At 39.3% G+C, this 21,531-nt stretch overlaps 2 protein-coding genes across 23 annotated transcripts in view; both read left to right on the top strand.

Annotated features, from left to right (window-relative positions):
- LOC128031708 (neurexin-3a) overlaps nucleotides 1-21,531 on the top strand; it is a 262,219-nt gene that overhangs the window by 220,630 nt on the left and 20,058 nt on the right. For all 22 annotated transcript variants that reach the window (XR_008188142.1, XR_008188143.1, XR_008188144.1 and 19 more), the window contains 2 exons: nucleotides 5,313-5,402; nucleotides 6,770-7,074. Coding sequence is in view for 19 of the 22 variants with exons in the window: in XM_052620051.1 (XP_052476011.1) it covers nucleotides 5,313-5,402; nucleotides 6,770-7,074 (395 nt within the window). In the remaining 3 variants the exon portion in view is untranslated. The remainder of the gene's footprint in view (nucleotides 1-5,312; nucleotides 5,403-6,769; nucleotides 7,075-21,531) is intronic.
- Nucleotides 14,475-20,281, top strand: LOC128031717 (uncharacterized). Its single transcript, XM_052620079.1, has 2 exons — nucleotides 14,475-18,139; nucleotides 18,224-20,281. The coding sequence occupies exon 2, from the start codon at nucleotides 18,511-18,513 to the stop codon at nucleotides 19,276-19,278; it is 768 nt and encodes a 255-aa protein (XP_052476039.1). The 5' UTR covers nucleotides 14,475-18,139; nucleotides 18,224-18,510; the 3' UTR covers nucleotides 19,279-20,281.

Raw genomic sequence — 21,531 nt, forward strand, 5'->3', positions numbered from 1 at the left:
ATATCATTTCTTTTGTTAAAGCATTATGGGGCTTTTTTTCCCTCTTGAGACTGAAGTCAGGCTTATTCCTGCAGCAGTAAATTGCAATAAAAGAGCACCACCTGCTATGTTTTCTTTTGGTTGTCTCCATTATGCTCTGTTTATTTGTGCAACCCTGTTTAATATGAATGAGTCTCTCTCTCTCTCTCTCTCTCTCTCTCTCTCTCTCTCTCTCTCTTGCCCTCTCTCTAATTTCGTATGACCTACATAAGATTACCAGAAATGTTTTTCTTTCTTCTTTGAACATTTCTTAACAGAAGGCAGTTCAGAAGTCCTCTGAAACCTCCTGTTAAAATGGGGGGGGGGGGGGCATCAAGCATCTTAGAAGCAAAATAAAATCTACAAAGACCTGACCCATCCCTGTAATCTGATCGAGTCCCATAGCAGCTAGCGGCGCACATTTCATGATAAGCAATCCTTCGTCTTTTGAGTGTGGATGGAGCCGGGCGGCTCGACTGCAATGTAAGACGACAATTATCTCTCAAAACAAAAAGAATAGATTGCATTTTTGACAAAAAAAAAGGAAGCTTTTATCAAAAAAAAAAAAAAAAAGATTCAAGAAGGTGCGAAACAGATACTTGTGTATCCTATGAGAAAATACAATTACTCGTATCAAAAACAAAATCTGTTGCCCTTATAAATCTCTCCAGAGGGGGAAAAAGATAAGCTTTCAATATGAGCTGTCTTTCTAATCCCACGATTAAATGAAACCACCAAGGATGGTCAGATAAATGTTCTCACTCTCATTGTCTCCTCAGATACTGAGTGACGATCCTCTGGAGTCACATTTCTTATTTGGGGATGTGTTTGGAGCAAGATAATGTGCTGAAAGACTCTTTCGATTGAGATACAATTGTAAGAAGAGTGCTCAGGGAGAGTACAGAAAGAGCTGGAGAGGGAGAATTAGACAGTGGCTGGGGCAATGAGGCGAGTGTTTTAAATTTCAAAATTTCTCCTTGTCAAAGTTAAATGTGCATTAAGTGTGTGTTGACAGAGTGACATATTTAGTTCTTTGCCAGTGATGGGTAAGTTACTCAAAAAAAGTAATCCACTACAAATTACTAATTACTTCTTTAAAATTGAAAATTGAGTACATTACTGAATACTACATTTACCTTCAATTTACTTTTTTTAAAGTTATCAAACCTAAAAAATACACTACAATGAGAAATGTCTTGGTTACGTATGGTAACCCTCGTTCCCTGAAGGCGGGAACGGAGACGTCACATCGGTGTCCGACGAATTGGGATATCGCTTCGATAGACCAATCTACTAGTGCAAACTAAATGAGCCAATGCACATTGGCATGCAATTATTGCATCCATTGCATCCAGCTGCCTCTGATCACAGTGTGTATAAGAAGGCAGCAGGTGCAAAGCATACCAGGTTTTCACTGAGGAGCCGAGCCAGAGACCCAGTGGCTCAGCGGTGGTACAGCAACCGTGGCAACGGGACGTGACATCTCCATTCCCTCTTTCGAGAATCGAGGGTTACCATACGTAACCGAGACGTTCCCTTTCAGCCGATAACCCTCGACGTCACGTCAGTCACCGACAAATTGGGATCCCTACCAAAGGGCCATGTGTGCTGCCCCTTCCAGTGCCCTGTGCAAGCCACCTGCACCCCTATTAGGTGTAGGCCGGGACTCAGAACAAGTAGTTCCACTTACCATTGTCATACTGTGGAAGCAGGAATCAGGACTTCATCTTTCAGAACTCATTTAGCTTTGGCTTGAAATGATGAAATGTGCCTCAATCATATATATCAGGGGTGCCCAACCCTGCTCCTGGCGATCGACTGTCCTGCAAAGGGTTGGGCACCCCTGATATATATTTAAATTGGATTCACATTTCAAAATGTATCACTGTGTGACCCAAAAATTGTATGGTGCTGTCAAAATTGGTGGTATTATGTTTTAGCAATACTTTTAGTAATTGTTATGTAATGTGCCTTTGACATTATTATTATTATTATTATTCTTTTAGAAGTATTCATATACATATTTATCTTTGTTTCTTTTTTAAGTAATTTTGGTACTTTTAGTACTTTTAGTGCTTTATTTCAGTTAGTTGCTAAGGCAACATTTCAGATTTTTAAGTTTTTAATCTCAAATTTAGATTTTATTTAATTTCAGCTTTATTTCAATTAACAAAATCTATCTATCTAAAATACCAATTACTTTCGAGATACCACATAAAAAAAAATAGCATAGTGTTTTTCTGTAAGTGGATCAGGTCCAGAAAATTGATCTTGAAGGTTTTTCCACTTTATCTCAATGACCATCCCCCTACACACACACACACACACACACCACCACCACCACCACCCTCAAAAGAAAAAAGTCCAAATCGCAATAATTTGTCAGTGTGAAACACAACACCATAGTGTTTATGAAGAATTTTTTTGGGTTGCTCAAATAGTACTTGGCAAGGCTGACAGTTTCATGCAATAAGCTATATTTGTTTTTCAGCGAGATGGCAATAGCGTCCTGTAGCAATTTATCACTCTGTGGCGAGAACAACTGCACACAACACGGCTGGGTAACAAAGGGAGAATGTTCACAATCACATGGTTGTTCTCATGAATTATTTTGAGTTGTTGTTATTAGCAGCCTTTTCCTCAGAGAGAGAGAGAGAGCCGCACTTATCACGTCTAATTATACAAAAATATAACAATTTCTATGAAATATCTCATACATTTTAAATGTGGCAGCAGTCTCGGGTTTCTTTGGCATGTACTCATGGAGTCATTAAGAGTTCCTCTAATTTAGAATTAAAGGGAATTCAAATGCACAGATATGTTACATTCTTGTATGTGTTTGTGAAATTTAATCACAGTAGGAGGAAAACTCCCCCGAAGTGTGTGATCCTGTGCCATGTTAACACCTCCTAGCGCTGTTTCATTTTCAAAGAGCCTTTCATGTTCTCAGGAGTGAGAAAAGGTGTCATACCCTCTGTACTGCTGGATCAAAGCAGCACAAATCCACAAATGTCTGTGAACCAGCCAGTCCTCCATCCCTAACCCCACTGTCCCGAAAGAACTCCAGTAAAGCTCCGTAAAATGTTTTACATTTTTGGTTTTCGATATAAAATCAACTGGTTTATTTAATTCTTAGGTAGGCTTGAAAAGAAGAGAAGAAAACAGAACTGGGGCACATTTCAGGCTGAGTTTGAACCTCCATCTCTCATATGCCATTATCTCAACTCTTCTGTTTATTTCTTCCACGCACCACAGAAGAGATTTTAAAATATATGTTTTATTGTTTTGTTGTTATTGTTTGTTTGTTTTTCAAGACTGGTCCAAAGCTGTTTTGGAAAAAATTTCACCCTCACCCTGTTTCAACTATATATATATATATATATATATATATATATATATATATATATATATATATATATATATATATATATATGTGTGTGTGTGTGTGTGTGTGTGTGTGTGTGTGTGTGTGTGTGTGTGTGTGTGTGTGTCTGTGTGTGTGTGTGTGTGTGTGTGTGTGTGTGTATATACATTTGTTTTTCAAAAAGAAACTCATACAGGTTTTTATTATTATTATTATTATTATTATTTACAGAAATGTAAATTTTGGATTAAATATTCCTTAAAATTTTCTGTATATGAGGTTTATTTTTAGGATCCAATGTTGTGATGTCTATAACACAGCTAGAGCCCTGGATAAGCCCAGCTTTAATGAGTTTCCAACATCAGACTATACCCTGTAGTGCCACCACTTAACACCTTAGCAGAGCTTAGGATGATAGCAGTTGACATTACTTCTTTTGAGGATCTATTTAAAGCACAACACATTCTTTACCAGGGTAAAACTGAATTTGGGATTTAGGAATATAATAGGAGGGAATGGGGAAAAAACTGTGTGTGTGGTATGTGTGAATTTGAGAGAGGTCATGGCCTCAGTCAGCTACTCCCCTTGCCAGCCACCTGCAACATCTGTCTGCAGTTATAAACATTAAAACGTCTGGCTTTTTTTCTTTTTATTAATTTTTTTTGGATGGATTGTCGGCAAATGCATGACAAATATTTGTCTTCACTTTGAAAGGGTAGGTATATATTCGTTCAGGTGAATGGTGACTATTGCAATAAAGTCATATTGCAATACATTTTATTCCGATATATCATGCATCCCTAATTTACTAATTTTTCCAGACTTTTTGCGTAACACAAAAGAAAATACAGTTTTTAGTAGAGTTAGAACTCATCCTTACCTTTTGTGAAACAAATCTAAAACTTTTGTTTTGTTAGTTGGCGTTCCTCTCAAAGGCTACCTCCGAGCGGTTGGGCCTCATATGTGTGTGAATTGAATTCCCAGGTTTTGAGGGTATTGGTTGCACTTCCTGCTGTCTGAAGCCAGCTCTGCCAATGAGGGAATCTCCCTTCAGGCTAGCCCCCTAGTGCACCCCTCCTCGGAGTCCTGAAATTTGGCTCACATAACATCCTGCAGTGTCGTGCCACCCTTAGCACTCGAAGTCATTGTTGAATCAGCATGTCGTTGCGGCCCCCTGTCCTCAAATGACATCCAGAAGCCCCTCTGATCAGCTTCCTGCTGTGTCTCCACGAGCCCCCAGTCACATGGAATATCAGCACAGCTCTTTGGGCTTGCCATTAAAACAAACATCCCCAGACACATCTCATGAGTGGAGTCCCACGACTCGGTTTTGCGTCCCATTGGTACCAGCTCATTTATCAAACACGATTTCACAATTGTATAATTTCTGTGGCTTTGGAAAACAGAAGCAGCTGCTGTCTAGTTCTTGTTTATCAATGTTGCTGCATGATTATGACTATTGATGTGGTTTTCTGTGTGAAAAATTATAAACATTGACCGGCATCATTAGCAATCAGCAGATAAATGTGTATATAATTATAAGAACGTGAAACATGAAAGAGTGTGTGCTGTCATCTTTTGATGGATAGATGGATTGACCGCAGGCAGCTAATCTGCTGGCATGCATTACGCATCTCTTACAGATGAACCAAATTTATTCTAAATATGTTTTTATCAACTCTGGTGATGATTGATTTAATTACGAGAGAAGATGGAGTAGACGTGCAGTTTAAATAGTGTTTCATTACTGGAGGAAAAAAAAGAGAAAATGAACTGCTTACAGCTTTAAAAAAAAACAACATAAATTTACATGACTAAACTCTCCTTAAAGTGTTTAAATAACTTTAAATATTAAATATTGACAGAAACTGTAATTGGGAGTTTTAAACAGTGATCATTGATTCTTAAAGATGTCTTTTAAACTTCCAAGGTAACAGCGATAATGAGAGAATTCAAATGGCCAATAAGAAAATTCCTTTCAAATATTCCCGGCCCGTAGAGGAATGGCTTCAGGAGAAAGGTAACTTCCTCCTTTTTAATTATTTTTTATTTATTTATTTATTTCAATATATATAGACTTTACAATTTTTCTTTAGCAACGTTTTAAATTAGTTAAATAACTATTTTTATATTGTGTTGCACTCATCACATTTGTTTTTCTTTTGCCCTTTTCAGTGCTCATTGATCTTTGTGCTTATCTTAAAATCAGACTAAATAATATATAGATTGTTTAATGATTCAATATTAGCTAAGTGAACCTTTTATGAATGTTTTAAATGTAAACATTAAAACAAATTAATCCAAACATAAATTTCTCTGGACTTTCTGGCCGATATAAAGGAACGTGGACAGACAAAGTTTAGTAAAACACAAGAGCAGCTTGTGGCTGCACAGGAAAGATCATCCAAGAAGAAAACGACAGCATGATTATTGTTTCAGACATTAATTGCATATCATCAGGAGCCCTCCTCATTATAATCACTGGAATTACTCAAGAAATTAAGACTTTTTTATTATAATTATGAAGTGATTATTTCTGGACTCATTTAAACCAGAAATTGTTTATTTATTTACTTGAATTTTTTTCTGAATTGTTATGATCTGTGTCATGCTGCAGAGCTATAATTCATAACCACAGGATAATCCCTCTATTATTTTCACTGATTCTTGAGACATATGACAAAACGTGTTTGAAAATGTTTCACCTGTCGTTAGTTTTGAAAATAGCAACAATTCTGCTTTAATATTAATCTGAGATGATTTCTAGAATGTTCACACTACCTTCTCACAACCTTTTTTTTACTGTATTTTTTTAAATACAATGTTAAATACATTTTACTATATCAAAATATAGCCAAAATAATTATTTTGCACATATTTATTTATTTATTTAGTTATGTCCCACGAATCAGTGTTTTGTACATTACAACATGTGTCTATAACCAAGACACCTTTTTCTGAATTTTACGGTAAGAATGGCTCTATCATGTTAATCTTTCGATTATTTCAGAAAGCATTCATATGCCTGTCAAGACATTTTGTTTTTTAATAGAATGGGTGATCTCTCATTATATTGTATAGACAATTATAGTAAAACATACTCCAGCCATCATGAGCTTGTAGCTAGACTTGTTCAGGTAAACATAATGGATCTGGTTTATAGTCTGGCCCTCCAAATGTTTACGACGTGTCTCATGGTAGTATAATCCTGAGCATTTCGGAAGAAAATTAAGCCGTAGTAATCCAGCACAGCCATCTAAGTCATTGTACTTTGGTTGGGTAGGTTAAGTGTCTAAAAGAGCCATGAATCTTGATGCTGAATGAGATATTTTGTCCTCTTACCAACCTATAACCAAGAAATGTTCTGGATCTTTCTTGCATCCTCAGGGCGGCAGTTAACGATATTCAACACCCAGGCCACTATTACAATTGGTGGTTCAGACCACAAGAGGCCATTTCAGGGCCAACTATCTGGACTCTACTACAACGGCCTCAAAGTGCTCAACATGGCTGCTCAGGGCAACCCTAACATCAAAATCAATGGCAGCGTCCGTCTGGTGGGGGAGGTTCCCTCCGCAGGTTCAGCCAGAACCACGGCGCTCCCTCCAGAGATGTCCACCACCTTTATTGAGACCACCACCACCATGTCTACCACCACCACGAGAAAACACCGCACTCCACCCACAATACAGGTATGACCCCAGACACACAAACACAAATTCAAATGAAAAATTAATGGGGACTGAGACTAGTATTATAAGTTAGGGTTCATTCCAGCATTTCTAACATAATATAAATTGATATATATCTTCTTTATCTGTTGCACAGTCTTTCACAAGTTTCATAGTCAATAAAGTCGTTGTTGCTTCTTCATTGACAAATGACGAAAGACATTTGCAAGTGTTGTTTCCTACAATGGACTGTAGGTAAAGTACATACTCATCTCATCCAGCCCTCTTTTTGTTTTCGGTCTCATAAAATATTTTGTTACACAACAGATAATAATAATCTGTTTATTTTAACCCAAACTGCAGTTATGTGACCTACTGCTTTAAATACTCAAGCTCTTTAAAGTTGAGTGGATTCTGATTGGCTCTCAAAGTTTTTATCATTTATCAGTTGGAAAATATCGTTCCGGAACTGATTCCAACAATAGAGTTCCTCTGTTATCATATTGTTATATATTGATTTATAGTTGTGGTGTAAACCCTATTCTCCTAAAATAAGAACAACTTTTTAAACTATCTTTAATATAATTTGCTATGGTTATCTTCCTTTGTCTGAAAGGACGATAGAAAATAGTTGCTGCATAACTATATTTTTATACTTCTATTCTCAGACTTTGTTTTATTTTCAAATTTTTATTTTTATTGTTACAGCTATTGCTTTTGTGTGAAAGGATGATAGAAAATCAGTTGTTGATTTTATATTTTTATATTCCTGTTCTCATACTTTTTTAATTATTTTTTTTTTAATTATTATTGTTATAGTTTTATTCATATCGTCCTTGGAGTGATTGGGCCTTATGCCTGAAAATAACTTAAGTCATTAAGTTCAAAGTTAAATTGGTCTAAGACTGACATTTCCCTTCTAGCTGTTCAGACACGATTTTAACATATGCTGTGTTTATGCGACTGGCATGAGCTTTCACATGTGTGCCTACATCTCCTCATCATTTCTGATTTGGGAACTACACCACAAATAACGTCTGGCCCAGATTTACAATTCAAATAAATGAGGACACAAATTCGTTGCAACACAACATGGAAAATAAATCTCTGGAATAGATTTTTGGGAGGTTATTCTGCACTGCTACACCTTCTGTTCTGCAGAACGTCTTAGTTGCGGCTGACAGTGTTCTCCTTAATTTATTACGCTCTCAGTTTGGTCCAATGATTTCCAGTGCACTTATTTGTCAAGCGTAGACCTATTTCTTTAGCTGTTAGTTTGCAGATGCAAATTTAACTGTAGTATTGAAATGAGAAACAATGATTGGACGCGCCCAGGTCACATGTGTCACATACGAGGACAGGGTAAACACATTGCTACAACAGTACATTGTGTATGAGTGGGATGTCAAATTATAAATATGCAAAACAGAGGCTTTTGTTTCATTTAGGAGAAGTCACTCAACCAGGTGCGTCTGAATGATTTTCCAACAGTATGCAAATAACTTGCTCCAGTTGAAGCGAGCACAAGCGTTGTCCACGACTTCATTTTATTAAGGTTGAGAGCCTCTCTGACACATCTATGTTTTTCATGACCAAAGAGAATTGTTTATGATTCTCCATGTCCTTTAGATAAAGACATAAGAGCGGGTGAACTAAGCCGCATTCGCACACTCTTGACAACCGAACAAAGTGCCACCCACATAAAGTTTGACCGGGAGCCAATAAAACACTGTGGTTTGGCGAAATGTGATTAGACTGGCCATTTCATAGGCATCCTGGTACAAATTGAGCTGGTGGAAGTGATATTAAAGCCATCAGTCTCCTCTGTGTCTGAGACACATTTTGGCAAGAGACATTTGTAATCGTGAAGCCCCCACAGTTGATCGCGTAAAGAAACTTTGCAACTGACTAATGCTAAGAGAATTGGCTCTACAAATGTGCTCTTCCTAGTCGGCATGTTTTTTAACTGAAAAGCATTACTTTTGTGGAAAATCTGTTGTTTATTGCTTCATAATTGAAAGAAAATGTGATTGATATATGCATCATCATTGCTGTCAGTGTTATTTGTCATGCACATTGTGCTTTTACTGTCAGCAGATCAGTGAAAGATGTCAAATGGGTCTTTTCTACCTTCAGGTAACAAGAATCAAGGATCTCTGTACTTGCTTCTTTGTATGGAAAAAGCATTTACCCAAAACACAAGCTTCTTTCATCCCAAGATCAGGCCTGTGGTCTTCAAGAATCTCCCACAGATGACTGAGGTTGCTGAAGAATCTAAAGATTCTTCGTAGCAACTTGTGTGTTGCTGCAAGAGAGCAACCAAAAATTTGTGCTGTGCTTTGTTATTTGTTCTTTCTTAACATCCTCTGTCTGCATCTTGGGCTGATAGAAGACAGTTAATACAGTTTTAGGTACTACACAAAATGCATTAATCGCTGATATTGGGTACCAGACAAAACTCTGTTGATGGGTCTTGGGTACCAGACAAAGAAGATATTTTCTGACAGGATCCGGGATGTGATATTCCTGAAATGGGACTCAGTCTAGCATTTTTGCCAATGTTGGCAGGATGTCGGTATATCTAACAGTGCTATAAGTGGTGTCCTAGTCCACAGCGAACTATGGAGACAGATATTTCCATTAACTTTAAGGCTGAAGTTGACCGTGTCTGACTTTAGCTGGAAACCGTAGATGCTCAGTGAAGCATCAGACCGCATTACAATCAGCACAAACAGGCAAAACACATGCAAACGCTGCGGTAAAAAGATGGAGCCTGGAGCAGAGCTACGCTTGAGAATAAAACTCTTCTCTGTGACGCACTCTTGAAAACAGCACTGCTGTGGCTCTTGTTTGGCTCATGAGGCTAATAGATGTTCGAGAAAACACAGCCAAAGATTGTTATCTGATCTCGTGAAGCAGTCACACATTGCATGCGAAAGGGTGAAAGACACGTGATGGTATTAGAGTGAATCATTTTGTTGGCGTCACTTAACATGACTGGAATTAAGCTTTTGGAAATAGATAATGATACGCCCACAGTTGTTTCTAACGTGTTTATTTATGTATTCATTTTTAAATCCTCGTCCTACGCTCATTGGCCCATCTTTAGATTCAGGCTTTCATTTTAGTCACTATTCCTCTGTTAAGACTAATGCTGGAGTGAATAGCTTTTAGCATTTGAATTTGAATTTGAATTTGAATTTTTCTGTCACGTCAATAACAAAATGGGTAAAAGCATCATACGGCCAATAAGCAATCACTGAAATGGTTTGTATATTAACCATAAATTGGTGGTAAGATGTCAAGTGATGAGTTTGAAATGAGAATTAAGAGCAAATACAGCCCTCGCTCGCAACCTTGACGATGAATGGAGGATTGTAGGTACTTGAAATTGAAATTGGCAGAAGGATTCTCATTAATTCCGATCATTCTAATAGGTCAGCAGGCTGATGGTTCATGTTTTGCTTTCTCATCTTCATTTATGCAAACAGGATTGGTAAACAAGTGGTCTGTTACAGTTGGGGAAGGAATATAATTGTAAACTGCAATCCCCTACATGTGTTGGGATGCAAGATCTATTTTTAAGCAATTTGTATTTGCGTCGAACTGGAACAAGGTCTACGCGTTTTATTCGGCTTAATTAAGACCAGGGATGTAGAGACGTAGAGAAGCCAGGCTTGTGCGGATCTCAGCGTAGAACTCTTTCGAGGTTTGCTTAAGTAAGCTCTGCTGTTCTTCAAAGAAATCTGTCTGGAAGAGAAGTCTTGAGAGACAGATCACAAGGAAGGATTTTTCTTGTTTTAATCATGTTTAGGAAAGGTGCAGAAACAGAAAAGATATAGCTAAGAATGTTTTCTTGGCTTATGCTGACAGACAAACTACTCAGCATGTTGAGAGAGCTAGCTTTAGAAGATTAGAAGCACAAAACATGTTGCTTTTTAAATAAAAATGAAATAAAATTAAGGAGTTTAATATCTGATCGTGTTCAAAAGAATCCCCAGCTAGGATTAGTTAGGTTTAATGTGGAAGAAATTTGTCAAATAGACTTTTTCTTTACTTTGAGGTCTATTTTTATTTCATTAATGTATCCAAGATTATTAGCCAGGCTGGATTGATGGTAAACCTCACACATGAAGGGTGTGTTTTCCACTGGGCATCTGAATCATTCATGTAAGGTAGGTTAATTGAGCTGCACATATTTTCATATCAGAGGGGTGGGATGATGATGTGTATTTCAGGGCAGCAATTTCATTTCATGTCTGCAGAAAGCTAAGGGACTACATTTGGTCCCATACATCCTTTGGGAGGGATTTTGGGCATTAATGGTCGTTCCATCCCAAAATCATCAAATCCTTTTCCTTTGCTGTACTGCTGAAATGTAGTACATTAAAGAAGTGTGTGCCAGAGGGGATCAAACCCTTAGTGAGACACAGCAAAGGATTTTCTCCTCGAATTAGCCCACTTTCAGCCATGTTGTCATAAGAGCTCTATTTGCTTTAGACAGAATCCCTAACAGAATGATTTAATGCGCTGGGCATTAGGATGGATAATGCATATTACGGCAGTGTTGATTTTATTAATGTTTCAGCTTATAATGTGTATAAGATCATAATGGAGTAAGACGGGACTTGATGATATTCCTATTCTGAAGATGTTGTAAAGGTTAAAGATAAAACTAAGAGCGCCTGAATTAGACACATCAGGTGCATTTGAAGCAATTTTGGACTGTCAATTTGGATATTTTAAAGAAGTAGTTCTCTCCAATAACACACAAGAATGATTTCTTATAAAAATATCCTGAATACTCTTTTCAATATAATGAAAATGAATTAAGACTGGGGCTGTTAAGATCACAAATGACAAAATAGCTCCATAAAAGTATCATAATTGCTACTTTTATGGTGCTATACTTATATTCTAAGTCTTGCAAGCAAATTTGAATGCCTTCTGTGAAGAAAAAGCTAAAAATTGGTTTAATACAAACTACTTTTATGACATTTGTGTGATATTTTATGGCTATATTTTATGTAAACTATCCCTATGATGCATTTTAAAAGAACTGCTTAATGTGATTTAGAGATGAATCACTACTGAATGCACAAATTCTTATTCAGTCCAGTGGATGCAGATGGCTGGTCTTGATAAGTATTGATGCTCCTGTTCTTAAGTTGTAAAACACTGAATCTATATAAGACACGTATGTGGCCAGTTCCGGGGATTGTTATCTGTCACCATGCATCTGCTGTGCACAGCAGCTAGTATCGCTTGCTGTGTTGTTGCTGGGAGGACTTGTCGAGAAACAAACAAATTACTGCAACGTTGTGATGAACTTCACGGAAACAACATGATTTTTGTGGATTTAATTAAGCCGCCGCACTGAGACCCTCATAATTGTCCACAATGTGAACAGCTAATGGATATTTCAGCATATTAATTGCTTCCTCATGAACGAAGTGTAGAGTTAACAGAGGCTTAGCAGTTTTGGACTGCATCTTCTAATTATCACGTAACCAGATTTTAGTTTCAATCTAAACGGAATAGGTTTCAACAAAAGTACATAAGCTGACCTTAACTGTGTATGCACAACAATCTGCATTTAAAAAGCACAAAAACTAAGTGCTAAGGTACGCCCAGTATAAACTAAAAGCTGTACACTTTCTTTTACATGAGAGCTGGCAGACAGTTCAGGGGTTAACTGCACAATCCACTGAGAAAGAAAAAATACTGTCAGCAATAGGAGTTGCTGCACTAACACAATAAATACTAATATTTCTCCAGAGTTGTGTTTAGAATCCAATTATATGGAGGTTGGAGGCGGCCGACAGACGGCTGTGTTGCAGAGCACTGATACATTTCAGAAGGTGCTGATGAGCCACGTGGGACCAGGATATTACGCGTGGGCAGACGCCGCTATCCCTAAGAGACGGCGGACTTGATTTATTGAAATGCACGGCAGCCGTAGTTAAAAGGGCCAAAGCTATTGGAGCCGTATTAAGGCGCTCCTTGGATAGATGATGCGAGTCCAAGCTCCTTGGATAGATAATGTGAATCCAATCTCCTGGCCACGGTAGTGTATTGAAATGTGAATCAAGTTTCACTTTACTACAATTTATTTCCTCTTGAGGCATGATAAATAAAAGTAACAAACAAGGGACGCTATTGGGAATGGACAAGTTTGCATAACAATTAAGGCTGGGCAAAAAAAAATATAGATTTTTTGATTAATCGTTTTTTAAAATGACGTCGATTCAATAGCGATTCTCAAAAGCCGTAAATCTGTCCTTTCCCTAATTTATTTTGGCAAACATTTAAAACAAGATCTGATTAATGTGAATCTTATCATTAGTTTTCTCCACTAGAGGTCACCCTCTTATTTAAACCGCGCAATGTTACAACAGAAAGCCTGTCACCCATTCAGCGCTTATCATGGCGGAAATACTGTTGACAAGAACCAAGAACAAAGCAATATGCGTGATTTACAATACTCAGGTGAAATTATATAGTAATATTATAAATCTGCGGAAAGAAAAAATAATAGGTTTAAAATACAGGAATGTGGCTCTATTTCTCAGTTCTATTTACAAATTCACCATTTGCAAATTGATGTTTACTGTAATTCTTTTTTAAATATCAATGGCATTTGTATTAAAACTATATTCACCAAATGTGATAAAAACATTTTAAATCTAATCCAATTGAATCGAGAGCTTTCGAATTGAAATCGAATTGGCACATCTGAATCAATACCCAGCCCTAATAACAACAGCAGTAGCTTTAAGGCTGCATCTCAATAAAGATTCTTCTCTTTATTACATCAATCACAGATGTGATTTCGTCAGAGTTTTAATCCAAAAAAATAAAAAAGAACATTAAGAAAAAATATACAGTACACTACTTTGTATTGCAAATAATTTCTAATAAATGATGTTTTTGAAAATAATAATTGTATTATTATACATAATTTAAAGTAATAGCATTTAATATTTAGTTATTATCATTATTACATTTAATTTTCTAAAACATTTGTATATTTTTAAAAGAAATTGATGAAACAGATAAACCATACCCAATTTCATTTTGAAAATCTGTTTTTTTATATCTAATAATTTTATAAAAATAATAATTACTTGTTAATTAAAATAATAATTATTATTTATTTTTATACATGGTTCGAGGTAATAGCGATTACATTTATTTATTTGATCATTGACATCGGTCGTGTTGCGAATCATGGCGAAGGAGACAACAGATAAAGTCCAAAACTTGTTTAATAATAGAGTCAAAACGTATATTAAATATAATATCATTTATAATTATTATTATTATGGATAATTTAAATTAATAGGGTTTAAATATAATTTTAAGTTGAATTACCTATTTTTCAAATATAAAAAAAATCATCTTTGTATTTTATACTTTCTTCTCTTTTTTATATCTTTTTATCCTCTGTTCTCTAAAACACATTTTATGCATGGAAGGTGCAGTACAAGTAAAATATTTAGAAAAAAAAGTAATGAGGACAGATTCCTCATATTTTGATGTCAAGGTATCTGTTTAATGAAATCAGGCTTGTACATGCCATCTGAACCCAGTGTTCCTGTGCCAATTCTCTGTCTTCTGCCTCTATTACCCAGACATTACCACACACACCTCTCTGTCTCCGCAGAAGATTTCCATCCCCTCTTCAAATTAAACAGGCACGGCATAATAAAAGACGCCACTTTAGATTTGAATCTAGAATTGAAACAAACTGCATATTGCTTTCTAATTTTAGCGAGGACACAAAGAGGAGTGCTCAGGGAGATAGTTTGTCAAAAGGTCCCATGCGACCTTGCCCTCCTCTGCCAGAAAGTGATTAAAGATAAAGCAAGAGACCATTCACCTGTAAACAGGAAGATGAACGGCGGCTGTTTGAAAGCTTCCGTGTAAGCTCGGGACGATTAGAGTTTGCCGTGCAGCACGAAAAAAGTCATGAGTACAAAACAAAATGAAGTGTTCTGGAGTGAGTCCTTGCTGCGGGCCATTCTAGTGCAAAGAGGTGGTGAGCAAAGAGAGCTTAGAAAGTCAATATCCAGGTGAGTTACAAAGATGTGTAGGTCAAATATAGTTGTACACCGGGCCTAAAACTAACATTTTGGCACACCTGCCAATCTGTATTATTATTATTTATTTATTTATTTATTTTTTGTATTAAGAAAATAAAAAAATTTCATGTTTAATTCAGTATTTCCCCTTGAGGAGGTGAATTCAATGCAGTTTTCACTTAAAAATAACTGCCAAGTATATCTCACACCAGTTGTTTTCGGTATATTATATATTCAATCGTTTATATATCAAAGTGCTTTCAAACTTTTAAACTGGAAGCTGAAATGTTTTATTTTTTTATGTAGAAGGTCCCTTGTTTTTGTCTCTCGCTAAGGCTTCAATGTCCTTTCATCCTGTAGATACAGTACGTCCCTGTTATCGCCTTTTTCTTGGAGAAAACACGATGTGCGATAAGATGTCAAATGGCTGTCATCAGAGAGGTGGATCTCTCTGAATCATTCTGAAACTGATCTTCTCCCTTCTTATTGATTCAGTTTGTAATACAAGCTGTTCACTCCTTGTACTGCCAAAGTGGAGATAGACACGATAGCATCAAGGCCAGAGAAACCAGCAGGAGGGATGAAAGGAGATGATTATCTGAGGACCAGAGTCAGCAAACTTTTGTTTTAATGTCTGCTTTTGTCTGCCTCCTTTTTTGAAGTGACATGGAATCATTAGGGGTTAAAACGAATATCTAGATATTTTATTTTATCTTAATTGTAAGTTGAACTGTTGTCAAAATAATTGCTGATCACCTCTTGAAAAGGCTTGAGGTACAGGCATGGCTAGATCATTGCTTTGTAGCATTCATTTTAAGTTATATTTGTAATAATAAAGGGCAAAAAAAAAAAGGTGTTCTTGGGTAAGCTGTGGCATCCCCTTAAGCTAGTAAACTGCTATTAAGCACATTGTATTGTCATGTGACCCTATATTTAGAGCCCATCAGATGTCAGTGACTGAGAGATAGAAAAATAAATGTAATTATCTATGAAGATTCGGGAGGAGCGCGTCAGATACTTAGCCTAATCATCACAGGTGGACCACAATCAAGTAATCAATCCCACAGTATAAATATCGCTGACTTACCTCTATCCATTGACGGTTTATCAGCATGCTGGTTCGCTTCGTCAGTCACCTTATCACAGACCCAATTTTCGTACCAACGAAGAGCGCTAAACAGGGGATTTATAAGACCCGTTGCTTTTGCCGGACCCGAGATCATTTCTACCCAGCCAAACACGGCCGTTGAGCAGCATTAAGCGTCATCGCGACAGCTGCTATCCTCGCCAAGCCACACATCGTGGCCAATAGACCGTGCAACTCCGAGCTCGTCTTGCTCGATACACGATCGTGCCGCCCGAGACCGAGCTCTCGTAGAGCGCTGGATTGCAGCAGAAAGAATCCAACCACGGCTCAGCCTTTCACCACGGCGTTCCGGCCGAGTGGCAGTGTGAGGCCGCTTCCTCTAGCGGCGCAGACTAATACATTTCCAGGCGAAGACGCTAAAAAACAGGTTCTTCTTTTTCTTCATTGGATTTTTACGGCAGTTCGCATTCAAAGTGTTGCATCTAAAAGCAGTTTTGCGGCTAAAGTTTTGTTAAACTACGTCTTGACGTAGTTCTGTCTTCTTCTAGTAGCGTTTTATGGCGGTTTCGGCAAACCAACGTAAAGGTGCATTACCGCCACCCGCTGATCCGGGGTGTGGATCCCGCATAGATTTGGACTACAGATCCACCGTTCCGTCGGATGATGATGCCACTTTTAACCACGAAGCCAAAGGCATTAGGTTAGATTATTGTAATGCCTCGTTCTCAGGCCTTCCAGCTAAATCGTTGAGCAAGCTTCAGTATTCTGCCGCACGCTTGTACTCCTCCTCGCGAACACATTACCGGTTCTTTCACAATTACACGGGCTTCCCGTAAACGTGAGAATTGATTTTAAAATTTCTATCTTAACATACTAGGCACTTCATGGGACTGCACCTGAGCATCTTTGTGAACTCATCAGTCCTTATATTCCATCACGCTCTCTTCGCTCTACTAACTCTTTCACTTCACCAGCCATAATGTGAGCTAAAGACCATGGGGCAAAGAGCCTTTTCATATGAAGCCCCTAAGCTATGGAATGTACTTCTTCTGCACGTCAGATATGCACCTATGTTGGGTCACAAGTCACATTTATTCAAGACTGTCTGTCTTTAATGAATTGTTGTATTGCTTTTGGTGTTCGTTTCTACAAATAAAATGCATTCTTATTATTATTTACTATTATTGTTACATTCGCCTTACCGCGCACGTTTAAACCTCGCCGAAATGATACAGACATAAGTTCAAAAAAAAAAAAAAAAAAAAAAAAAAAAAAAAAAAAAAAAAAAAAACCTTAAGTCTCTGTATAAAAGCGCCTGCTAAATGCTTAATTTAATTTTAAAATTTTAATTTCCATGCAAGTCTCCTGGTAGGACCAAATCATTTAGGGACCTATTTTACCATTCACTGGCGTGATCACTCAAAATTAATCTAAAACGCATCTGCCCTCGTGTTTAGATGCAGGATAGCAAGTGTGAGTAAAATTACCATCGCCTTTTAAGGACCGTAATACGAAAAAAACGGAAAGTAAATCTCTTTAGAAACCACTTGGAAGCGAATAGCACATAACTGCTGTTAACCCATTTGCTGCAAGCATCGCCAACGCCCCCAGTCTACGTTTCATTTTTACAGCACGTTAAACATCACTCTCTTACTTGATCTGGATAAACCGCGCATCAATTGAAGTCCAAAGACTTTGGCTTTTATATTTGACCAATATTTCGATAAAACATAATTCCAGTGATTAATTTTCCATCATGTCAGGAAAACTATTCCTATTCCTGAACGGTAAACGTCAAAGTGTTAGCTCATGGACAAATGTTGATCATGGATCTAGTCAGAAAGAATCATGAACAGAAACCTCCTTATTTTGGGTATATAATTTCTGCCTCCATGCCAAAAATGGGGGGTGTCTGGTAAGGGGTTAACGTTACTGCTATAATCATGTCTTTCGGTACAACGCCTTAAAAAGACTAAACATGCTCAATCGTTTCCAAAAGCCTCTGTTTCCACAGTCCATAATACAACGTGAAAACAGCGTTCCAAACGTATCCGCTCGGGAGTCCGTCTAAAGAGCCCGGAGGCCAAATGAGAGGAAAGATGCTTTTCCAACAGGAACATAATAAGGTGGACAAGGCCTGAGGAATTGTCAAATCAGGCAACAAATTGCTAAGCTGGTAACACAGTAGGCTACCCATCCATTTTTAGCTTGCCCCATCAAATATTACTAACACTTTTTACTCTTCCCACAGCCAACATCTACAGCAGCCGAAGCAAGTAGCCTTTTATGTACCTCCTCACTGCCGCAGCAGTGTCTGCTCCCGCAGAAGCCTTTCCTGGACCTCCCCACCGCCACTGCAGTGTCTGCTCCCGCAGGAGCCTTTCCTGCATCTCCCCACCGCCGCTGCAGTGTCTGCTCCCGCAGGAGCCTTTCCTGTATCTCCCCACCGCCGCTGCAGTGTCTGCTCCCGCAGGAGCCTTTCCTGTACCTCCCCACCGCCACTGCAGTGTCTGCTCCCGCAGGAGCCTTTCCTGTATCTCCCCACCGCCGCTGCAGTGTCTGCTCCCGCAGGAGCCTTTCCTGTATCTCCCCACTGCCGCTGCAGTGTCTGCTCCCGCAGGAGCCTTTCCTGTATCTCCCCACCGCCGCTGCAGTGTCTGCTCCCGCAGGAGCCTTTCCTGTATCTCCCCACTGCCGCTGCAGTGTCTGCTCCCGCAGGAGCCTTTCCCATATCTCCCCACTGCCGCAACAGTATCTGCTCCCGCAGGAGCCTTTCCCGTTCTCCCCACTGCCGCAGCAGTGTCTGCCCCCGCAGGAGCCTTTCCTATACCTCCTCACTGCCGCGCAGTGTCTGCCCCCGCAGGAGCCTTCCAACACCTCCTCACTGCCGCGCAGTATCTGCTCCCGCAGGAGCCTTTCCTATACCTCCTCACTGCCGCGCAGTGTCTGCTCCCGCAGGAGCCTTTCCTACACCTCCTCACTGCCACGCAGTGTCTGCTCCCGCAGGAGCCTTTCCTATACCTCCACACTGCCGTAGCAGCCCCACTGCTGTAGCAGCGTCTGCTCCCGCAGGAGCCTTCCCTACACCTAAATATATATAAAAAAAAAAATAAATAAATAAATAAATACCACACATCACCTCTGCCTAAAGGCATGCAATGCATCCGAGCTTGCGGTGATAGCATCATGTATCGACAATAGCCAAGACGATATTAGGCCCATTTTCCAACCAACGTTTTTATAATAATCATTAGGCGGCCTACCTTAAATCGGCTATCAAACTGCTCCGTTATCCCATCTCAGCACTGCATTTCCCGCTCGCCCGTGCTCTCAAAGGATGATGTGAGCCCGTAGGTTAAAAAAAAAAAAAAAAAAAAAAAAAAAAAAAAAAAAAAAAATTCACTGGACAAGCGAGATGACCGTAGTGCCGACTACATGACCTAGCAGTATTTAAATATAGTACTTATACTTAATACCAGTGTATCAGTACGTCCGAAAGTATATATTTTTTGATTATTGGTGATTCCATAGGCTCTTTTCGTGCACCTGCATGGTCAAAATGGTAAATAGTAAGCTCAGAAAGTATAAAGAATCTTTCTCTTACTCCACCCATGCACGATTACATCGTCGATATGTACCATCGATCTCACGTGCTGACAATGACCACATTGCCGATACATGGCACCTATTTGGGGTACACTGGCACAGGAAATCCAATTTATTTTTGCACTCTTAATTTCGGATACTATGACTGCACCAAGATTTTTTCGGACTCATTATCGGAAGCAGCTCATTGGATTTGCTAAACAATTATTCAAGTAAGCCTCACAGCGTCTACCCTCGTAGACAAATAAATCTTTAGTATCGAACTCCCTGCCAGGCCCTGCAAGAGGGCTCCCGGTTGAACCAACCTTTGCCTTCTCCATTCAACTATCAGCAAAGCTTACTCGTTTGACATCGCAAGTATTACAATCCTGCCAGATGCTTTCCCACTTAATCAATCTTGGACTTTCCATCCGACCACCAGCGAAGCTTACCCGATTAAAATAGGCCGATTTAAAAAAAAAAAAAAAAAAAAAAAAAAAAAAAAAAACGACATTTACCTATCGAACACCAATGAGTACATTGCAGCCCAAACAAATTTTCCCTTCGATGGCAAGATGTACCCATCCAATACCGCAAGTTACGCTTTCGCCGAACACTAACGAGCTCTTCGCAGATAAAACAATCTCAATTTTCCCTCCGATGGCTGGAGAGACTACCCATCTGGTGTCGCAATTTTAATAAATATAATAAATAAAAATAAAAATAAATATAGAAAATAAATAAATAAATGATAAATAAAAAGACACCGGATGCTGGCCATAGCCTCCCGACCAGATAACCTTACCTTTTTCAATCCTATGGCCGGCAAGGCTTCTCTCTTCGATGCCAAGAGCTTGAGCTCCCATCGGATGCTGACGAGAGCCTCCTGGCCAGACAACCTCACCTTTTCCATTCTGCGGCCAGCAAGGCTTACCCGTTCGTTGCCAGGAGCTCACACTCCCTTCGGACGTAGGTGAAAGCCCCCGGCTACCTGCTTTTCCATTTCTGTCTTTCGTACGGAGAAGTTTACCCGCCCAACGCATGGAGTCAAGGCTCCCATTGAACGTAGGCGAGAGCTTCCCGGCTAGACAACCTTACCTTTTCCGTCCTTTGGCCAGCGAGGCTTAACCGTTCTATCCGGGAGCTAAGCTCCTGTCGGACGAAGGTAAGAGCCTCCCGGCCGGACAACCTTTTCCGTCCTTCAGCCAGAGAGGTTTACCCGTTCGATTCCTGGAGCTAAGCTCCTATCGGACGTCGGTCCGAGCCTCCTGGCTAGACAACCTGACCTTTTCCACCCTTGGCCAGCGAGGCTTACCCGTCCGATGTGAGTGCTCCCATCGGACGCCGGCGACAGCCTCCTGGCCAGCCAACCACGACCCTACTGTGTGTTTCAGGTTACTAACCTACAAGCAAGCTGCTTAAATGCTGCAAGTACCTAACACACAATAAACTCTCCTTCCTTCCTATGGTCACCAAGGCTAAACCGTCTCTTGCCAGGAGTAGCAAACTCCCTTAAACGCCGACGACAGCCTAACGACCACGCAAACTTACCTTTTCCAACCTACGGCCTGCGAGGCTCACCCAGTTTGTCCCCGCCGGACGCTGGCAAGAGCCTCCTGGCCACCTATCGTTACCTTTTCTGTCCGCCATCCGGAGAGGCTTACCCGTTCGATGCGCGTGCTCCCTTCGGACGCCGGCGAGAGCCTCCCGGTTAGACAACCT

Source organism: Carassius gibelio, chromosome A17 (assembly GCF_023724105.1).
Source record: "Carassius gibelio isolate Cgi1373 ecotype wild population from Czech Republic chromosome A17, carGib1.2-hapl.c, whole genome shotgun sequence".
Classification (NCBI taxonomy): Eukaryota; Metazoa; Chordata; class Actinopteri; order Cypriniformes; family Cyprinidae; genus Carassius; species Carassius gibelio.

Bases quoted from the DNA above. Each gene is read 5' to 3' on its own strand.
- LOC128031717 (XM_052620079.1), top strand. From the start codon at position 18,511: ATGTACCTCCTCACTGCCGCAGCAGTGTCTGCTCCCGCAGAAGCCTTT.